This window comes from Eurytemora carolleeae, unplaced genomic scaffold (genome assembly GCF_000591075.1).
Source record: "Eurytemora carolleeae unplaced genomic scaffold, Eaff_2.0 scaffold724, whole genome shotgun sequence".
Lineage (NCBI taxonomy): Eukaryota > Metazoa > Arthropoda > Copepoda > Calanoida > Temoridae > Eurytemora > Eurytemora carolleeae.
The window spans coordinates 141,455-160,141 of NW_019397234.1; the positions used below are offsets into that span (position 1 = coordinate 141,455).

The window sequence follows — 18,687 nt, forward strand, 5'->3', positions numbered from 1 at the left end:
ATTTTATACCTAATTTTTCCAACTTCAGTCACTAAATCTTAAACAAACAAAAAATATCAAAAAAATATAAGTTTTCTAAGCCAACAATGAAAATTAGATGATCAAAAAAGTGTTAGATTTAAACATTCGGTTTAAAGAAGTTGAAGCTACTTGGCACAGACTTGCATATATGTTTATAGATAGATAGATAGATAGATAGATAGATAGATAGATAGATAGATAGATAGATAGATAGATAGATAGATAGATAGATAGATAGATAGATAGATAGATAGATAGATAGATAGATAGATAGATAGATAGATAGATAGATAGATAGATAGATAGATAGATAGATAGATAGATAGATAGATAGATAGATAGATAGATAGATAGATAGATAGATNCGGCAGTGGCGTTTCAAAAACTAAAAAAACATTCTTGAAATGAGTTGTCTAGGGTTTTCTATCTGAAAATTGGTTATTTTTGCAAATACATAAAGTTGAGAGAATTCACATTTTTTCCAGAAATAAAAAGCCGAGAGATCTTCCCCATCTTTAATCCGATAAATTATTTGAAGTGTATAGTCCATGCAGTTGTAGTGCTTTAAATTTGGGGTGACTTAAAATTACGTCGACAATCCCTTATATAAGCCTGAGTGTACACTTATGACAGTTTACTGATAAAGGATATTAAGAGATTATGGCCTATTCATACAGTACAAACATCAAATATCAAGAGTATGGGGAGGTTTTGTATCTTAAATTTTACTCAGTTTTCTCCGAATGGTTTATTAACGATGAAATATTGCTCTGTAAAAGACTGTAATTGTACGTCTTATTAATCACTGATTCCAAATGATTTAAAACTCTTTTAAACGGACCCTCCAGTTAAAAAAAAGGACATGACGAATTCACAACAGTACCCTTTATACCTGAATCTGATCAATAATATAGTCGTATGTGTAGTTCAGCTCGAAAGGTGCTGAATTCTGATAATTTGCTCCATTGTTTCATTAGCAAACTCTACAAGTCACTTTCCAGAGAAATCAAGATTAAATTAGTCTACTTTCAAAGAGAAAATATGTAAATATGTAAACCGACCTACCTTGTAGTCCCTGTCTTAATACAAATTGTAAATATGTAAACCTACCGACCCTGTATGTAGTCCCTGTATTAATACAAATTTTATATATGTAAACCTACCGACCCTGTAGTCCCTGTATTAATACAAATTGTAAATATGTAAACCTACCAACCCTGTAGTCCCTGTATTAATACAAATTTTAAATATGTAAACCTACCGACCCTGTAGTCCCTGTACTAATACAAATTGTAAATATGTAAACCTACCGACCCTGTAGTCCCTGTATTAATACAAATTTTAAATATGTAAACCTACCACCCTGTAGTCCCTGTATTAATACAAATTGTAAATATGTAAACCTACCGACCCTGTAGTCCCTGTATTAATACAAATTGTAAATATGTAAACCTACCGACCCTGTAGTCCCTGTATGCATACAAATTGTAAATATGTAAACCGACCTACCTTGTAGTCCCTGTATTAATACAAATTGTAAATATGTAAACCTACCGACCCTGTAGTCCCTGTATAAATACAAATTATAAATATGTAAACCTACCGACCCTGTAGTCCCTGTATTCATACAAATTATAAATATGTAAACCTACCAAGCCTGTATTGATAGTTTGATACAGGTGTAATAGGAGCCCTAGCTGATTCTATGTTGACGGTGTCAGTAAACAGTAGAGTTCGAGTAACAGAATAAGTAAAATAAAAAATTTCAAACATGTTAAACTTTTGGTGTCACACAGCTGATTTAGATGTACGAGTATAGTACATAAATATTTTTTCTTTCTTTGTCGGTTTATTTGGAAAATATATCTAATTTCAGTCCAAATCTTGAAGTGGCAAAATTCAAATCGATATAAACCGGACATGTTGAACACTAGTTGGGGTTGGTGTGGCTTTTACAATATTTACACGTAGAGAAGATAACAGTTGACTTTTATCAACAAGTGGGTAAACATTTGTTTCGTGATACAGAGTAAAAACAATATTAAATATTTCAACTGAATAAGAAAACTAGTTTAATTAGAAACCTTGTATAAAATAAAAAATATAAAAAGAAATGACTTTAATTCTTGTCAAGGTAAAATGCTTCGTTCAGCACAGCAACAGAAATTGATCAAGGTGAGTTTTACTTTTATCTCTATTTTAAATCTTGCAGGAAATGTCTTGGAATCTTTATTTAAACCTTACAGGGTGTCCCAAAATTTTTCTTCAAATCTTGAAGGGTGTCCCAAAATATTGTTTTTGTGCATGAACGAACGAAATCATTCGTGAACAATTGTATCGTTCAGAAAAAACGAACGATAAAAAACAAAAACGAATTATTTAAAATCTTTCGAATAAACTTGAAAAAAGATGTTGAAAAACTATCGTTTTTTTCACTGAACGTATGATTTTTTTAAATTGAACGAACGATTTTTTTGAACGAACGATTTTACTGAACGATCAGATCGTTACCGGAAAATCATTCTGGGATTTTTTAAATTTTTCATGGAGGGTTTATAATAAGATAATTTTATAATTTTGAAAAGGGTCTTAACTCTTAATACGGTTTTTTGTCTTTTGACTAAGTCCTTTAGAAATAGTTGAAAACTTCGTTATACACTTTGAACAATAAATAATTCAAAAATTTATTAATAAATTCATTTCAGCAAAATTTTATAGTTCTTGTATAAAACATTTTTTAGATAAAACTAATTTTTACATTAAAATCCTTTAACAAGCTCTCTAACCTTTTCATATTATTCTCTTTAGGAACGATGTGGTTTAGTGTGCACATTTAATTTTAGCTAATTTTTTATTTCAGGTTGCACTGATATTTTTTATCCTCTCTGTTCTATACTTTTGCCTAAAAATCAAAACAAGTAAGCATCATATTTATCTGATTTTATTTGTTGTCGATTTATTTATTAATGTTTGTGTTTAAAAATGAAAAAATTATACTAACTTGCTTTTAAATTTTGATTTGGATGGTATTTTTCACCGTACTCTTTTTTTCAGTTCTTCACAACCTTTTTGAAGTATATATTTTTTTGTGAATAGAATTACCGGTTGATTTTTATTTCCTCCGTATATTAGGAACATTTTAGGAACATTGCTAGAAAGTTACTGACTTTTAGTGTAAACAAATTAACTTTTGGGTTTAAACTTGCCTCCAAATTTAAAAAAATCATTTCCCCTGCCAATAGGATAAAAAAGAGTACACAAGCAATTTTTAAAACGTATTTACAAAAGGAACATGTTTCTGAAAGATCTATCAAGAGTTAGAAATTTAAAAATAAAAAAAGATATCATTATTGATTCCCAATATTCCAAAAATTACAAAATTACAAAAGTGATAATATAATCATTGTTTTTTTGTTTTGTTGCTTAAAATTACTATAAAGGCATTTCTTTGATAAAATTTGATATAATTTGAAAAAAAAACACTAATCTCATGGTGGCCTGAAAATTTCTACTTTTATCATATTTTTCTTATTAAGTATTTGTCTACTTATTATTATCTACTTGTTTTAGAAGTACCAGTATTGGACACTCTTATACCAGAATCAGATCTTCAACAATTACCAGAATCAGATCTTCAACAATTACCAGAATCAAATCAACAACATATTCCCAAAAACAATTCAGTTCAGAAATTAGTAGTCAATGAAATACGAGGTTTGTTTAAAGAGTGATAATGAAATTGTTGGCTTTTAAGCCTATTCTTTCTTTTTTAGACCGTGACAATCAAAACTGATAAAGAATATTACCCCCCCCCCCCCACGGTTTTCTCGATGTTATTGAGACAAGAGTTCCTAAAAATATTTGCAAATAATTCTATTCTAAACAATACATTTTTTAAATAGTGAATCTCTCGACAATTCTACCAATATGGAACGCCTGCATTGAAGATTGCAGTATAACATTTGTTTTTTTATTATTTTATCTCCGGTTTGACCAACATTACTGGTCCATGTCAAGTTACTTAACTGTTCCTTGGGACAATTAAGTAAATGAACGTCCCGCTTTTTTATAAACTATGCAGATTCCCTCAACCTTTGGCAATTATTTGTAAAGAAAAATTCCATTAACTTCCCTGTAAATAACTAAAAAATAATAATAGACTATGATTAGCTAGTTTATCGGATCCGGAATATTTTAAACCAACGCAAGAAATATTTTTTATTTTAAGACAAAGTCTTGAAGACACAAAGTAAAAAAGAAAATATTGAATGTTTGATTTTATTGGCGCAAAATTTCTTTCATGGCCCCCTTATAGTCTAAGTAGCTTCTTGTATGGCAAAAGCAAAAAATGACAGCTTTGCTGGATTGTTTTCTTGTGTGATGTATATTTTTATCTTGTGTGATGTGTATTGATTAATGAATGCATATTTATTTCAGGAGAAGATTTACCCGAAATAAAACCTTTCGCCTGTGTTAGGAAGATTAAAACATGTAAATGCTTTTTTTGTAGAACATAGTTTACGGAGCAAATTCACTTACAAATTTAAAATTTGTTTGGGAAAAGGAGTTGAGTTTTTGCCACAAACTATGATTTTCTAATCTCTGTATCTTTATAATACAATGTCGTAGACCTTAGATATTTCAAACTCTTTATACTTATAGATAAAATAATCTAAGTTTGAAATATCAAAGGTTTGCACCATAAGATTGCAAAGATATTGGAATCAGAAGATTTTAGTTTGTGGCAAAAACTCAATTCCTTTAATATTTATTTTTGCCCTAAGGTGGCCAGATTTAAAAAAACTATATTGGAAGGACCAGAATTTGTAGCTGGCTCTTAAGAGAAAAAGAGGAGAATGTGACATGGACGACATATTGTTTTGCTTGGACTTCCTCCACTCCTGTAGTAGACTTTATATCGTCTTCCTAATCAAGGAAGAAATCCACGAACTAGATAATCTAAATCCTAAAACCGGTATTTCTAATAATGTTCTTCTTGTTTAAAAGGATTGTCGTTGTAATTTTTAAGTGATTCTCCACTAAAAAAGAGGCATGCCAGACTAACAACGGTACCCTTTAAAGGGAGTGTTCGTGAAAAATGAAAGGGGGTATAGGTCTATACTTCATTTCATTTTTCGCAAACACTCACCTTAAACTTTTATCGTCGGTTTTTTTTGGCTTGAAAAGTGTTTCATTCTGACATGATACTCCATTGTTGCTATAGTAAGAAATCCACAAGAAACCTTTAACAGAAATCACAATAGAAAAAAGTTCATTTTTTAATTTAAACTCAAAGATATATTTTTCATTCTTTTTCATAAAAAGCTTTAAAGGGTACTGATATGATATGAACTTTAAAAATGGAGGGTTGCTAAAAGTTTGTTCATATGGATTAATATTATATTATTATGATTTTGAAATTACGATATTGACTTCGCTTCAAAACAAAGAATGTATTCTTTAAAGGGTTAAATATTTGTTTTGATTTTTAAACATTGTTTTAAAAAACAGAAGTGGGCCCTTCCCTCCTAACGACTTGACCTTGATGATGTGCATTAAAGAGCTAAAAGTAGACGAGGTATTAATTCGAATAAAAATACCATAATCGAGAAATAATGCATTTTTTTACTTTTAGTTTATCTCCAAGCCGATATTTGAGACAGGTATATTTAAACATTGAATAAGATCGATAACCGGATTAGCATTTTACTTCTAAAACCATTTGCCTGATTTGCCTTCGCAAACAAAGCAAATATTAAAAAAATATTTGTTTTAAATATGATAATGTTGGAAAATACATGTTAAGGTTTCTCTCCACGTAACATTGAAGAAAAAATACATGAGATCTTGCTCAGTAGATAATAGATAAAAGAAATTAAGTTCACTTTAAAAAACTGATTTACACACTATTATTAGGTGTGTTTGAGAAACCTCGAGGTTGAACTGATTCTGAATCTAATAAAAACTGATCGACACACTTCATAGGTTTAGAGAAACCAGAGGTTGAGCTGATTCTAAAACTAATAAAAACTGATTTACACACTAGGTGTGTTTGAGAGACCAGAGGTTGAGCTGATTCTGAAACTACTAAAAACTGATTTACACACTGCTAGGTGTGTTTGAGAGAGTTGATTCTGAATCTACTAAAAACTGATTTACACACCTCTAGGTGTGTTTGAGAGACCAGAGGTTGAGCTGATTATGAAACCAATACAAACTGATTTACACACTGCTGCTAGGGGTGTTTGAGAGACCAGAGGTAGAGCTGATTATAAAACTAATACAAACTGATTTACACTCCTCTAGGTGTGTTTGAGAGACCAGAGGTTTAGCTGATTCTAGAACTAATAAAAAATGATCGAGACACTACATAGGTTTAGAAAAACCAGAGGTTGAGCTGATTCTGAAACTAGTAAAAACTGATCGACAGACTAGGTGTGTTTGAGAGACCAGAGGTTGAGCTGATTCTGAAACTAATACACACTGATTTACACACTACATAGGTGTGTTTGAGAGAGCTGATTCTGAATCTACTAAAAACTGATTTACACACTGCTAGGTGTGTTTGAGAGACCAGAGGTTGAGCTGATTCTGAAACTGATAAAAAACTACCCTGATGGAACCTTGTTAGGTAAATATTTCAAGGGATTGGTAGATTCACTCCCATAGGAAACACATTTTACATTTTGGGCATTCACGTAAAGTATAATATTTAAATAATTAATCTGATTGAAAGACTTTTTTGATAAAATAGGAAATAAGTCATATTTCTTGAAATAATATTTTCTTTAATAAAGGCGAATTGGTTATTACGACCGGACCGGTATATAAGTTTTTTAACATTATTAAAGTAGTTTTATCAGCTTAAGTACAGATTAGTCGGATAGGCTTTTCAGCTTCTACCGATTTCAGCAATACTGCATAATATCGTATTCGCTTCTATTATTTTTCCTTGTTTATTTTTCTTACTTCAGCTTAAGACAAATTCTAACATTAACGCCTCAACCCGCTTTGATTTTTTTATGTTTAAATTTCTCATCTGTCCTGTCTCTTAACCCTCCCTCTCTATTTTCGTTTCTTTTCTCCTCTTCCTTCTACCCTCTCTGTTTCCACATATAAATCCAATGTGCATTATTTATATAAATATTTATGTTTATCTTCTTAAAATAAGTCTAGAACATCTACTATTGTTAATTAAGATTGGTTTTATTTATGTTTAAATATGCACCCTGAATTTAAGAAAAATTTGAGCAAAGAAGTAAACTTATTTAAAGGGAGTTTTCGCGAAATATAAAAAGAGGGTATAGGTTGGCTTCAAACGGTCGAATTGTATTCGATATCGATCGCTACTGAATAGAAAATTGTTAAAAACTACTCATACCGAAGAGTTTAGGACCCATGCTAATTCACAGAGTTTTAACCATTTTCTCCTTAAAAGTGCAACAGATAGAAGTAAAATTAAAAGTTGTCAATATCGAATTCAATTCTTTATCAGATATTTAGTTTGGTAAACTCTCAAGTATGCAAACAGTGTACAAGTGTTGAATGTATCAAGTAAAGATTAATACGCGTATTTTTTGCATTACCTCTACTTCAAAAACTTTCAGTTATTTTTTGTCTAATCTTAGCAAACATATTCTATTATAATATAGCTATGTAGAAATATATTCCAACCTAGTTTATCATGTATTTAGATATCAAATCCTAATATATCTATTATATATCTTATCTAATTCAATCTATCTATGAATGATATATAATTTATATCTCTAAATCTATGTGTCGATATATTGGATATAATAAAACCTAATTTAATATTTCTATGTAGATATTGGATCTAATATAATCTAATCTAATATATCTATGTAGATATTGGATCTACTATAATCTAATCTAATATATGTATGTAGATATTGGATCTAATATAATCTAATCTAATATATCTTTGTAGATATTGGATCTAATATAATCTAATCTAATATATCTATGTAGATATTGGATCTGATATAATCTTATCTAATATATCTATGTAGATATTGGATCTAATATAATCTAATCTAATAAATCTATGTAGATATTGGATCTAATATAATCTAATCTAATATATCTATGTAGATATTGGATCTAATATTGGAGTATTTAGCGTAACTGCTGCAGCAACGAACTACAGGTTTATCAAACCCCAGATTTTTAAAATATTTAAGAATAATGTTTAGATATATTTGAGAAAGTTAGTTTAATTTAGGGTTGTTTCAGTTGATCCTTTCAAAACAAACCTAGCATACACAAGGTAAATATAAAATTTGTATTATAAAATTTAAAATAAATACTTTTGTTGGTTAAAAATGTCAGTACATGCCCGATCCATGTTAGTAGCCTTAAAATCAAGAAAGAATAAGATATCCATGGTTTTTACTTGAAAATAAATTTTTTCTACTGTGGTTTCTCTGAAAAAAATAACTTCTGCTATAGAAACACAGGTGAAAATTTTCAAGCCAGAAAAACGAACATATCTTTCACGTTATTGGCCAGTTCCTTTCAAATTTGATTTGATATGTACAGAATGAGTACAGTACTGCAGGGTACACAGGACAATGTTCGGTACATTGCTAACACAGTCAGGTAGAGAACTAACTTTATATCAGAATAAAAATCCCATTCGTATTTATTTTTTAACATATATTTTCAGGATTAACATCCTATTTAAAAATTTTCAGACAAAGAAATTAGAATCATCATTTAAAAAAAAAAATTTATTTTCAATGTTGTGCCTTGTATGATTTTAAAGGTTACTGCCAATTTGCTTGACTCTGTATTTGAACCCTTTCGCACTAAGGTGGAAAAGGATATGTTGGTTTCCAGCTTTTTAACTTGTTCTAGACTAAAATTATATTTTTTGATTTCATATATTTTTAAACTATGTTGTTCCTAGGCTTATTATAGCCTTTTCAACAAGCTCTCGGCTTTCTAGTGAAAACTAAATAATGGCCTCTCGGTGCGAAAAAGTCCCACCTATCCCCTGACCTAAATATATTTTTAATAAGGATATATCTAGTGATAAGAAATATACTCTGTATCCTTGGTATCGATATCCAGATATATTTTAAACAAAGATACATTTAGTGATAAGAAATATACTCTGTATCCTTGGTATCGATATCCAAATATATTTTAAACAAAGATACATTTAGTGATAAGAAATATTCTCTGTAAACTCTGTATCCTTGGTATCGATATCCAGATATATTTTAAACAAAGATACATTTAGTGATAAGAAATATACTCTGTATCCTTGGTATCGATATCCAAATATATTTTAAATAAAGATACATTTAGTGATAGGAAATAAATTCTGTATCCTTGGTATCGATATCCAAATATATTTTAAACAAAGATACATTTAGTGATAAGAAATATTCTCTGTAATCTGTATCCTTGGAATTGATATCCAAATATATTTTAAATAAAGATACATTTAGTGATAAGAAATATACTCTGTATCCTTGGTATCGATATCCAAATAACGAAGGTAAAAGATTGACAAGTAAAAAAATCTATTTTACTGAAATTGTTTATTCTTCAATTTGTCGTACTGTTATGGTAAAAAATGTTATTATAATTTAAAAACTGATTAAAAATTAAGAAAAATAACAAAAATATTCAATATTTTTCTTTTTCATTTATCCTTTTAGGTGGAATAACTTTCTTAACAGAAGAAGAAACGAAAAATAAACCAGTAAGTTAACAAAAGGATAAGTAGTTTTTTATATTACTTAATTTTATTCAAAACACGTAAACAGTGTTTAAAATGTATCAAAGGCATATGCAACATTGCCTATTGCAAATTAATTTTTTAATCTACTTTCCGTGGAGTACTTATTTTTTTAATGTTTGTCATTTACAAGTTTAGTCGTTTTACATTTACGTTTTTAGGTATTTACTTTTGCCTAAATATTCTAAATCCATACGTACAGTTAACAGCATAGTAAAAAGCAAATTGATTATTTGACTTTTTGTAGTAAATGACATTCTTTTTTGTAAGCGTTAAAATTTTATTAAAAAATCCAATTTAAACTTAGATTTCACGAATAGCTATTCAGGAAGGTCGACTTAATTCAAAGTGATTTAATTTCAAGAGTTTGACTGATTATGCAACAAACACAATTAATGAAAATCAAGTCATGTCTTTTCTAGTAGAAAAATGACAATACTTCCTCATCATTAAATAGATCAATGATTCAAGGGTAACGTTGTGAATAGGACAGGAAGGTCACTTGAAATAACGTTTACAGTCCCTTTAACTGTTTCTAGAACCTGAATATTGGAGAAGGTGTTGAATCTGTAAAGTTTGTGGATCTACTAGATGCTGTTCATACTCAAACTGTCGTTGTTAAAATAGATATTGAAGGACACGAATGCAGGGTAAATAAACTTATAAACTTACATTTAATCTGTATTTTTCATTGTTTTTATAAAAAAAAATTTAAATCACCAAGTGTGTTAAAATCTTAAAAGTACATTTCGTGCTCTAACTGATGTTTTAATGCTTATATCTTTGCAACCCAATGTCGAGTTGTCGACTTCAGATATTTCAAGCTATGAAATCAAATAATCTAAGTTAGAAATATCAAAGGTTTACACCATTTGGTTGTAAAGATATAGGTAGTAGAAAACTTTAGTTTGTTGCAGAGACTCGAAATTACTTTCCATGGTTAATTTAACTTTTTCTTAACACAAAAGTAATATTTTTTCCTCAATTTTCATCATTGTATGACCATTGAGGATTAAAATTTTTTTTCTAATATATTCCACAGAAAATAATTATTTTATGTGTTCTCTCCGTACAAGAAAACATTCATTTGAGAAAAAACTTTTTTATTTTCAGACGTTTATACAGTATTTGAACGAACCCAAAAAGGTAACAAAGTCTTTACAGGATTTACAGGATTACCGAACTTTTTTGTAATTAAAAATCATTTCATTCACTTTAGAGCAAAATATTTTTACCTCAATTTTTCTGTGAATACATACCGAATATATTTGTGGGTTATTTATAGAGTGGCATGTTCGATTCGCAACGGTACCATTTATCAGAACAGTTTCAATATGCAACCTCTTTAAAAAAAATTTTAAAATGTGGTACTCAACTGTAGGAATACTTTCATAGCCCCCTCACTATCCCTCTTCTTTTTAGAATAATTTGTTACGAAGTAGAGTTTAAAGCATTTTTATTTGATTTGTTCAGACGAAGAAGTTTGTTCCTTACATATTAATGGAATGGGTTCATATCACTCACAATAGAGACAATATGTGTCCTAATATACAAATACTCATTCAGGTAAAACTTGCATTTAATAGAGATTTTTATTACTTTCGTTTATCGTTCAATTTTATTCGTTTTTTTCAAACGTTCAACAAAAATTGATTTCGTTCGTTCATAAAATTATCTTTTATTTTCAATCTATTTTGTTCGTTTTTTTTTCACTGATCGATTGTTCAGTAAAAACACGGTTGTTTAAAAAAATTGTTGGGAAAAATCGCTCGCTCAGTAAAATAACGTGGTATTTTAATAGCTTCAGGAAAATTCGTTCACTCAGTAAAAAACGATCTTGTTGTCTGCATTGTTCCAATGATTTTAAATTGTTCACTTTTTCATGGTTTACGAAAAATTTCGTTTGTTCACAAAAACATTGCCCATCTCTAATATTTAAACTAATTTTTACACATTATTATTTTCTACATTCTTTAGAAAACTAAAAAAATGTATTGTACGAATTTAATGTAATTTCAGGGATTTCTTGACGGTGGATATTTCCCAGTAGATCTTGATTCACTTAAACGTCTCAGGTAAAACATTAAATATGCATTCTATTATCAAATTTTAAATCAAAATACTTTAATATTAGTTTGTCACCTATTTCAAACTTATCATCGTTGTTTTCTACTGAATTAACAATATTTTAAACAATTTTCACAGTTTAATTTAAATAATTGAATTTTTCAGGATAGAAAATGAAAAGTCTTGGTACAATGTACTCTGGGTTCATCAGGACGCAATTCTATGATTTCTGGATTAGCTAGTATAGTTCCCTGTATCCCTGTATCCCTGTATCTAGACATAGTTCTATGGTCCTGGTTTAGCTCTCATAGATCCCTTTATCACTGTATCAAGACATAGTTATATGGTTCCTGGTTTAGCTCCCATAGATCCCTTTATCACTGTATCAAGACATAGTTAAATGGTCCTGGTTTAGCTCCCATAGATCCCTTTATCCCTGTATCAAGACATAGTTATATGGTCCTGGTTTAGCTCCCATAGATCCCTTTATCCCTGTATCAAGACATAGTTATATGGTCCTGGTTTAGCTCCCATAGATCCCTTTATCCCTGTATCAAGACATAGTTATATGTTTCCTGGTTTAGCTCCCATAGATCCCTTTATCACTGTATCAAGACATAGTTAAATGGTTCCAGGTTTAGCTTCCATAGATCCCTGTATCTCTGTATGAATACATATTTTTATGATTCTCTGTATCAAGACATAGTTCTATGATTCCTGGTTTAGTCACCATAGTTCCCAGTATCCCTTTCCATAGTTTCCTGCATACCTGTATCCCTGAGGTGAGGGAACAGGCAAACCACACCATTTTTTCGTCCGCACCACAAATGAAGTCACAATTTACCATTATTTTTTCTGACCACACCTTTTTCCAAATGTATTTTTTATGTCCTATAACACATTTTCAAATTTAGACAACGTCATGTTATTCGATAGGATTTGATTTTGTTCAAAATGCATTTTGCTTGAAAAATAAAACGATATATAGCTTAATTTAGCACAAAACAAAAAATACATATTTTTCTGTTATTTTCTTATTTTCCTCCTAAACTGCAATTTTTAGGTGATAGTCGCTGGGATTTTTAGAATCTACAAATAGAATCAACAAATTTTTGGTAAGGAGCATAGCAAGTGGGTTTGATAATGTCCATGAATTGTTTTATGCCTATTGTACCTTCATAAGATGTGTTTAAAAAAAATATATTTTAAACCATTATAAACAACATTGCGTGGCTTAAAATACGAATGAATTAAAGTAAAGTTCTTTAAGAAAGAGTGTAAGGAATGCCGGACGAAAAAAGGTATGATCGGACGAAATAATGGTAAATTGTGACGTCATATGTGGTTGGGAAAAAAGGTGTGGTGTGCCTTCCCTCCCTCCTCTGAGTCTGTGATTTATTGTTCAATGTTTAACTATATATAACGTACCCGTTTGCAAATGTAAAATATTATGATTCTGTGATTTTTTGGTCAGTAAGTAATTCTGAGTTCTTTTTTTAGAAACGTGAATCTGTGTAATGAAATGTTTTTGTGAAATGTTTAATGCATGATAAAAACAGTGAGACACCTCTGTGATTCATTAGAGCCAGAATAGCAAATAATTCCAGTATAGCTGTCTCAAGAAATGAATTTGTAAATTTTTTTGGTCGTGTCAACAAAAATTCTCCTTGGCTGTGTCTCTGTATTAAGACATCTGTGATTTATGGTTTATCCAGCAAACTAATTTCTGCATCACTGTGATTCTTTATGGCACGCAGATAGTACTGAAGGCTGGGTTGCATCGTATTAGGACCATAAACATCTGTGATTTTCATGGTCGAGTACACAAATGTAGCTCTTTTAACATATTTTTGAAGTCATCAATCTGCTATGGCTAGACAAGCAGAGAGTTTCTACCAATTTTTCTTTGATGAATCTAAATTACAACTAGTTCTCTTTTTTCTATATTGTTATTGTTACTGTTATAGTATCTCAAGAAGCATATATAATTATCATTTATTCAATTGATTCGTTATACTCTTTGGTGTTCTTATGTGTTCATTTTTTTAATAGCAGGTTAGGAGCACTGCAAAGGAACTGAGTCTTTGCCACAAACACGAATTTTCTAATCCCTATATTATTGAAGCCCAATGTCGAGACCTTAGATATTTCAAACTATTTATTCTGTTAGATTAAATAATCTAAGTTTGAAATATCTAAGACTTACACCATCTGGTTGCAAAAATATAGGAATGGGAAAATTCAAGTTTGTGGCAAAGACTTAATTCCTTTTAATTATATTTTAATTCCAAATATGTATTTTCATTTTACGCAAAAATTCACAGGTTGTTATAAATATTTCTCTGTTTAATTTTAAAGATGTAAAAACTTTTTAAAGTGTAAATGTTATAATGTTGGGTGTATTGTAAAATATATCATTTTTTGTTTGTTTGTAGATTAATGTCACAGAGGGCCGCTAATGCATCACTTTATTCAATCTAACTCAATATCAAGAGTACTTTTGTTCCAGGGAATATTTCTATATTTGTATTTTTTTTTAACTTTTAGAGTTTCACATATAGTCCACTTTTATTTTTTTAGTCACAAAACTTCATAGAAAAGTTTTTTTCAAACCACTTTCAAGTTTTGATCAATATTAACAATTCCTTTATTTTTTTGTCTGTCAAATAACTGTCTTTAACTGTAATTAAATTAAATTAAAGGGAGTGTCCGCGAAAAAATGAAAGGGGGTATAGGCTGAATCCGAATAAAATTTGTATTCGATCGCTATTAATTTTACTTTTATTTTAAGGCTTCTTCAAGAAATCTATATAATAAAACAATACATTCTTATATATATATGTTGTGTATAGCCGGCCAAACGACTGGACCGATTGGGCTGAATTTTTTGTAGACACTCATGGGTGGCTGTAAGCTAAACAAAATTCAAAATATTTTTTTTTCAACAAATTTGTTTTCAACTTTTTTTCCACGGGCAACGCCGGACCCTTCAGCTTGTATTTTATATAACAAAAAGAGAAAAATTGCAGAATATTATGATTGTACATCTTAAAATTTCTAAAATTTGAAAAGTTGTTATTTTTTTTTGATCTAGTCATCTCATTTGTTTGATCTAGTCATCTCATTTGTTTGATCTAGTCATCTCATTTGTTTGATCTAGTCATCTCATTTGTTTGATCTTTGTTTGATCTAGTCATCTCATTTGTTTGATCTAGTCATCTCATTTGTTTGATCTAGTCATCTCATTTGTTTGATCTAGTCATCTCATTTGTTTTTACAATATATGAATATAAGGAGTTAGATAATTGTTATTATTAAATATCCCCTCAAATATTTGGTTTGAAAAATATGCCCCGCGAATAATGTAAACAAACTTAGTTCTTATTTTCTCGAAGCGTTACATTTTGTGGTGTAATTCCATCCCAAACTTTTATAATGCCTAACTACTGTAAAACTAGGTTTACATAGCGCTTCGTGTCCATATTTGTGAGAACTAGACGAATATTCGCATCTTTTTATTGTGGATTTATCTCTTCAGCCTTTCGTGCATTTAATCAGATTACAACAAATTTTCCTGTTTCGTTTGTCGATTTCAAAAATGAAAAAAAAAAAATTTTGAAGGCAAATTTTTTTAAATTTTAAATTACCATAGACCATTTCTAGGGTCATGGGACTGGTGAGTCAATCAATGAGTCTGATTGCTTTAGCCATCTTGACGTGTGTTGGATGAGCGAGGGAAGGCACACCACACCATTTTTCATCTGCACTACAAATGACGTCACAACTCACAAAAATAGGATATAATATTTTAAACCATTATAAACAAATTTAGAATACAACAATGTTAAGTACTTAAAAAGAATTTAAACAACACCGGACAAAAGACATGTGTGGTCAGATGAAATATTTGTGAATTTTGACGTCATTTGTGGTCGATTGCTGTTTTTGTTGTTGATATTTATGAATTTTTTTTTGTTGATTTAGGAAAAGAAAATAATTTTACTCTGTCATTTTACATTTATCTGCAAACATTTGTAATCCAGATCTGTTCAACGAGAAATTTAATGAATAAGAAAACAATGCTGTTAGGAATTACAAAAAGCTATGATAGGATGTATGGAAGGGGGGGGGCTATGATAAACCTAAACTAGTATGATTGAAGGATCTGAAAGGATCAATTAAAAATATCAAACTCATCCTTACATTCCTTTATCATTCATTGTATCCCTATAATCCTCAATCTATACTATGTAGTCTATCATAAAAACGCTCAACACCTTGCCCAAAGTAAGGCTCCCCCCACCCCCCGTCTCTCCTGTCATTCTTGTAAAAAAAACAAAATAATATAACTATTAAGCTCCAGTTTATTTTTTTCTACGATTTATGCTACAGGAAGGTTTTTACCTTGTAATTTCTTTACAGATGAAAAACGTTTTTCAATCCCAATGCTTTTTATTTTTTACTTTCAATGTTTGCCAATGCCTTCTAAATTTTGGTTTATTTTAACCATCCAAAGTTGTAATTTAAGTCTACGAAACTCTCCTTGTACAAATATTTATGAGTACCCTCCAGCATGTTTGGTCTAGTATATGTTAGTACAATATAACTGTGTGAGTATCTTATATGTATATATGTATATATATTATATGTATGAAGTGAAGACGAAGGATAATAATTTGTTGATGCTATATTTCAGAACAGATATAGTACAATCATATTTTAGGTTTAACCTCCCCCTCTCCCATCTAACCAGCTTATATCCCCGTCCCTTCCCCTCCCTTCAGACCAGTCGAACCCCCATAGAGTTAGTACACGTACATGTTATGGCTGTGAACCCCCCAGCTAGTTGTTGAAGGTTCTAGATAGAGGTATTCTAGATCAGACGATATCATTAATTAATTAATCAATTACAATATCATTAAGAAGATTACATAGCAGATTAGACCACGCTTAGACCACTCAGAGATTCCTGTGGGAGTGCTTTTATATTATTCTGCACTAGGAGTACATTCAGTATTCTACGCTAGGAGTACTTTTTGTAGTATATACTAAGAGTTTTTTAGTATTCTACACTAGGAGTGCTTTTAGTATTCTACGCCAGGAGTTTTTTTAGTATTCTACTTAGAAGTACTTTTAGTATTCTACACTAGGAGTCCTTTTAGTATTCTACTCAGAAGTACTTCTAGTATTCTACACTAGGAGTTTTTTATAGTATTTCACACCACGAATACTTTTAGTGTTCTACACAGAAGTACTTTTAGTATTATACCTTAGGAGTACTCTTAGTATTTTACACCACGAATACTTTTAGTATTTTACACCACGAATACTTTTAGTATTTTACACCACGAATACTTTTAGTATTTTACACCACGAATGCTTGTAGTGTAGTATACGAGAAGTTGTAGTATTCGGCACTAGGTTAATCTATGTTTAAATTTTATATATTTTTACATTTTTTTAAAAACTTTTAATTTAGTTTTTAATATTAGGACAGTTTTAATTATCCGCTCATTTATTTTTCTTTCATATTCTTGCCTTTCTTATTTCTGCCTTTCTTCTTCAAGCCTTTCTACTAAATGCCTTTCTTTTTCCTGCCTTTCTTCTTCAAACCTTTCTACTTTATGCCTTTCATATTCTTGCCTTTCTTGTTCCTGCCTTTCTTCTTGAACCCTTTCTACTTCATGCCTTTCTTTTTCTTGCCTTTCTTGTTCCTGTCTTTCTTCTTCAAACCTTTCTACTTCATGGCTTTCTTTTTCTTGTCTTTCTTGAGCATGCCTTTCTTCTTCATGCCTTTCTACTTCATGTCTCTCTTGTTCTTGTCTTTCTTGTTCCTGCCTTTCTTGTTCCTGCCTTTCTTCTTCATGCCTTTCTTGTTCTTGTCTTTCTTGTTCCTGCCTTTCTTCTTCAAACCTTTCTACTTCATGTCTTTCTTTTTCTTGTCTTTCTTGAGCATGCCTTTCTTCTTCATGCCTTTCTACTTCATGTCTTTCTTGTTCTTGCCTTTCTTGTTCCTGCCTTTCTTCTTCAAACCTTTCTACTTCATGCATTTCTTTTTCTTGTTTTTCTTGTTCCTGCCTTTCTTCTTCAAACCTTTCTACTTCATGTCTTTCTTTTTCTTGTCTTTCTTGATCATGCCTTTCTACTTCATGTCTTTCTTGTTCTTGTCTTTCTTGTTCCTGCCTTTCTTGTTCCTGCCTTTCTTCTTCATGCCTTTCTTATTCTTGTCTTTCTTGTTCCTGCCTTTTTTCTTCAAACCTTTCTTCTTCATGTCTTTCTTGTTCTTGTCTTTCTTGTTCCTGCCTTTCTTCTTCAAACCTTTCTACATCATGCCTTTCTTGTTCTTGTCTTTCTTGATCATGCCTTTCTTCGTCATGGCTCTCATCTACCAGTGTCTGTTAATAATTCAAATTCATCCTCCTGCACATTATTAATATTTTCATTGTTGATTTTTTAAAGATTGCGACCATATTGTACAGTCCCTTTTTTCCTATTCTTAGCTATTTGTTTCAACCTGGCAAGTAGCATTTCGAAACAAAAATGTTAAGTTATGCAACCCTGATTCATTTATTTGAATAAACGTTGAATTATTGTGTTTTTATTCTTTTCTATCCAGGGGTAGCCCTGTCCTTAATATCCTTTGATTATGCATTCCATTGTTTATAATCCCCCCCCATCCTCCACTCATTCTTGCTTTATTCGGAGAACCCCACGGGAGTTAAAGGGTAGGGATAGGGCAAAAAGGATAATCTGTATGCTATGTTGCATATATATCTCTTTGCATAACAAAAACCCGTCTGAAAAAAAAGGCTGAACTGGACAGATGG

The 18,687-nt window shown here is 30.4% G+C and overlaps 2 protein-coding genes across 2 annotated transcripts; one reads left to right on the plus strand and one right to left on the minus strand.

Annotated features, from left to right (window-relative positions):
- The first annotated feature begins 2,111 nt into the window (after window positions 1–2,111).
- On the plus strand, window positions 2,112–13,315 carry LOC111712920 (uncharacterized). The gene is made up of 17 exons (XM_023487681.1): window positions 2,112–2,196; window positions 2,882–2,939; window positions 3,592–3,735; window positions 4,459–4,498; window positions 5,533–5,599; window positions 5,657–5,684; window positions 6,581–6,652; window positions 8,137–8,191; window positions 8,267–8,311; window positions 8,584–8,643; window positions 9,501–9,550; window positions 9,714–9,757; window positions 10,333–10,443; window positions 10,907–10,939; window positions 11,267–11,359; window positions 11,813–11,868; window positions 12,026–13,315. The coding sequence occupies exons 1-17, from the start codon at window positions 2,161–2,163 to the stop codon at window positions 12,084–12,086; spliced, it is 1,053 nt and encodes a 350-aa protein (XP_023343449.1). The 5' UTR covers window positions 2,112–2,160; the 3' UTR covers window positions 12,087–13,315.
- Window positions 13,316–17,403: 4,088 nt separating this feature from the next.
- LOC111712915 (vicilin-like seed storage protein At2g18540) lies at window positions 17,404–18,131 on the minus strand. The gene is made up of 2 exons (XM_023487672.1): window positions 18,044–18,131; window positions 17,404–17,987 (listed from the first exon to the last, which is right to left on the minus strand). The coding sequence occupies exons 1-2, from the start codon at window positions 18,129–18,131 to the stop codon at window positions 17,404–17,406; spliced, it is 672 nt and encodes a 223-aa protein (XP_023343440.1).
- Window positions 18,132–18,687: the final 556 nt, after the last annotated feature.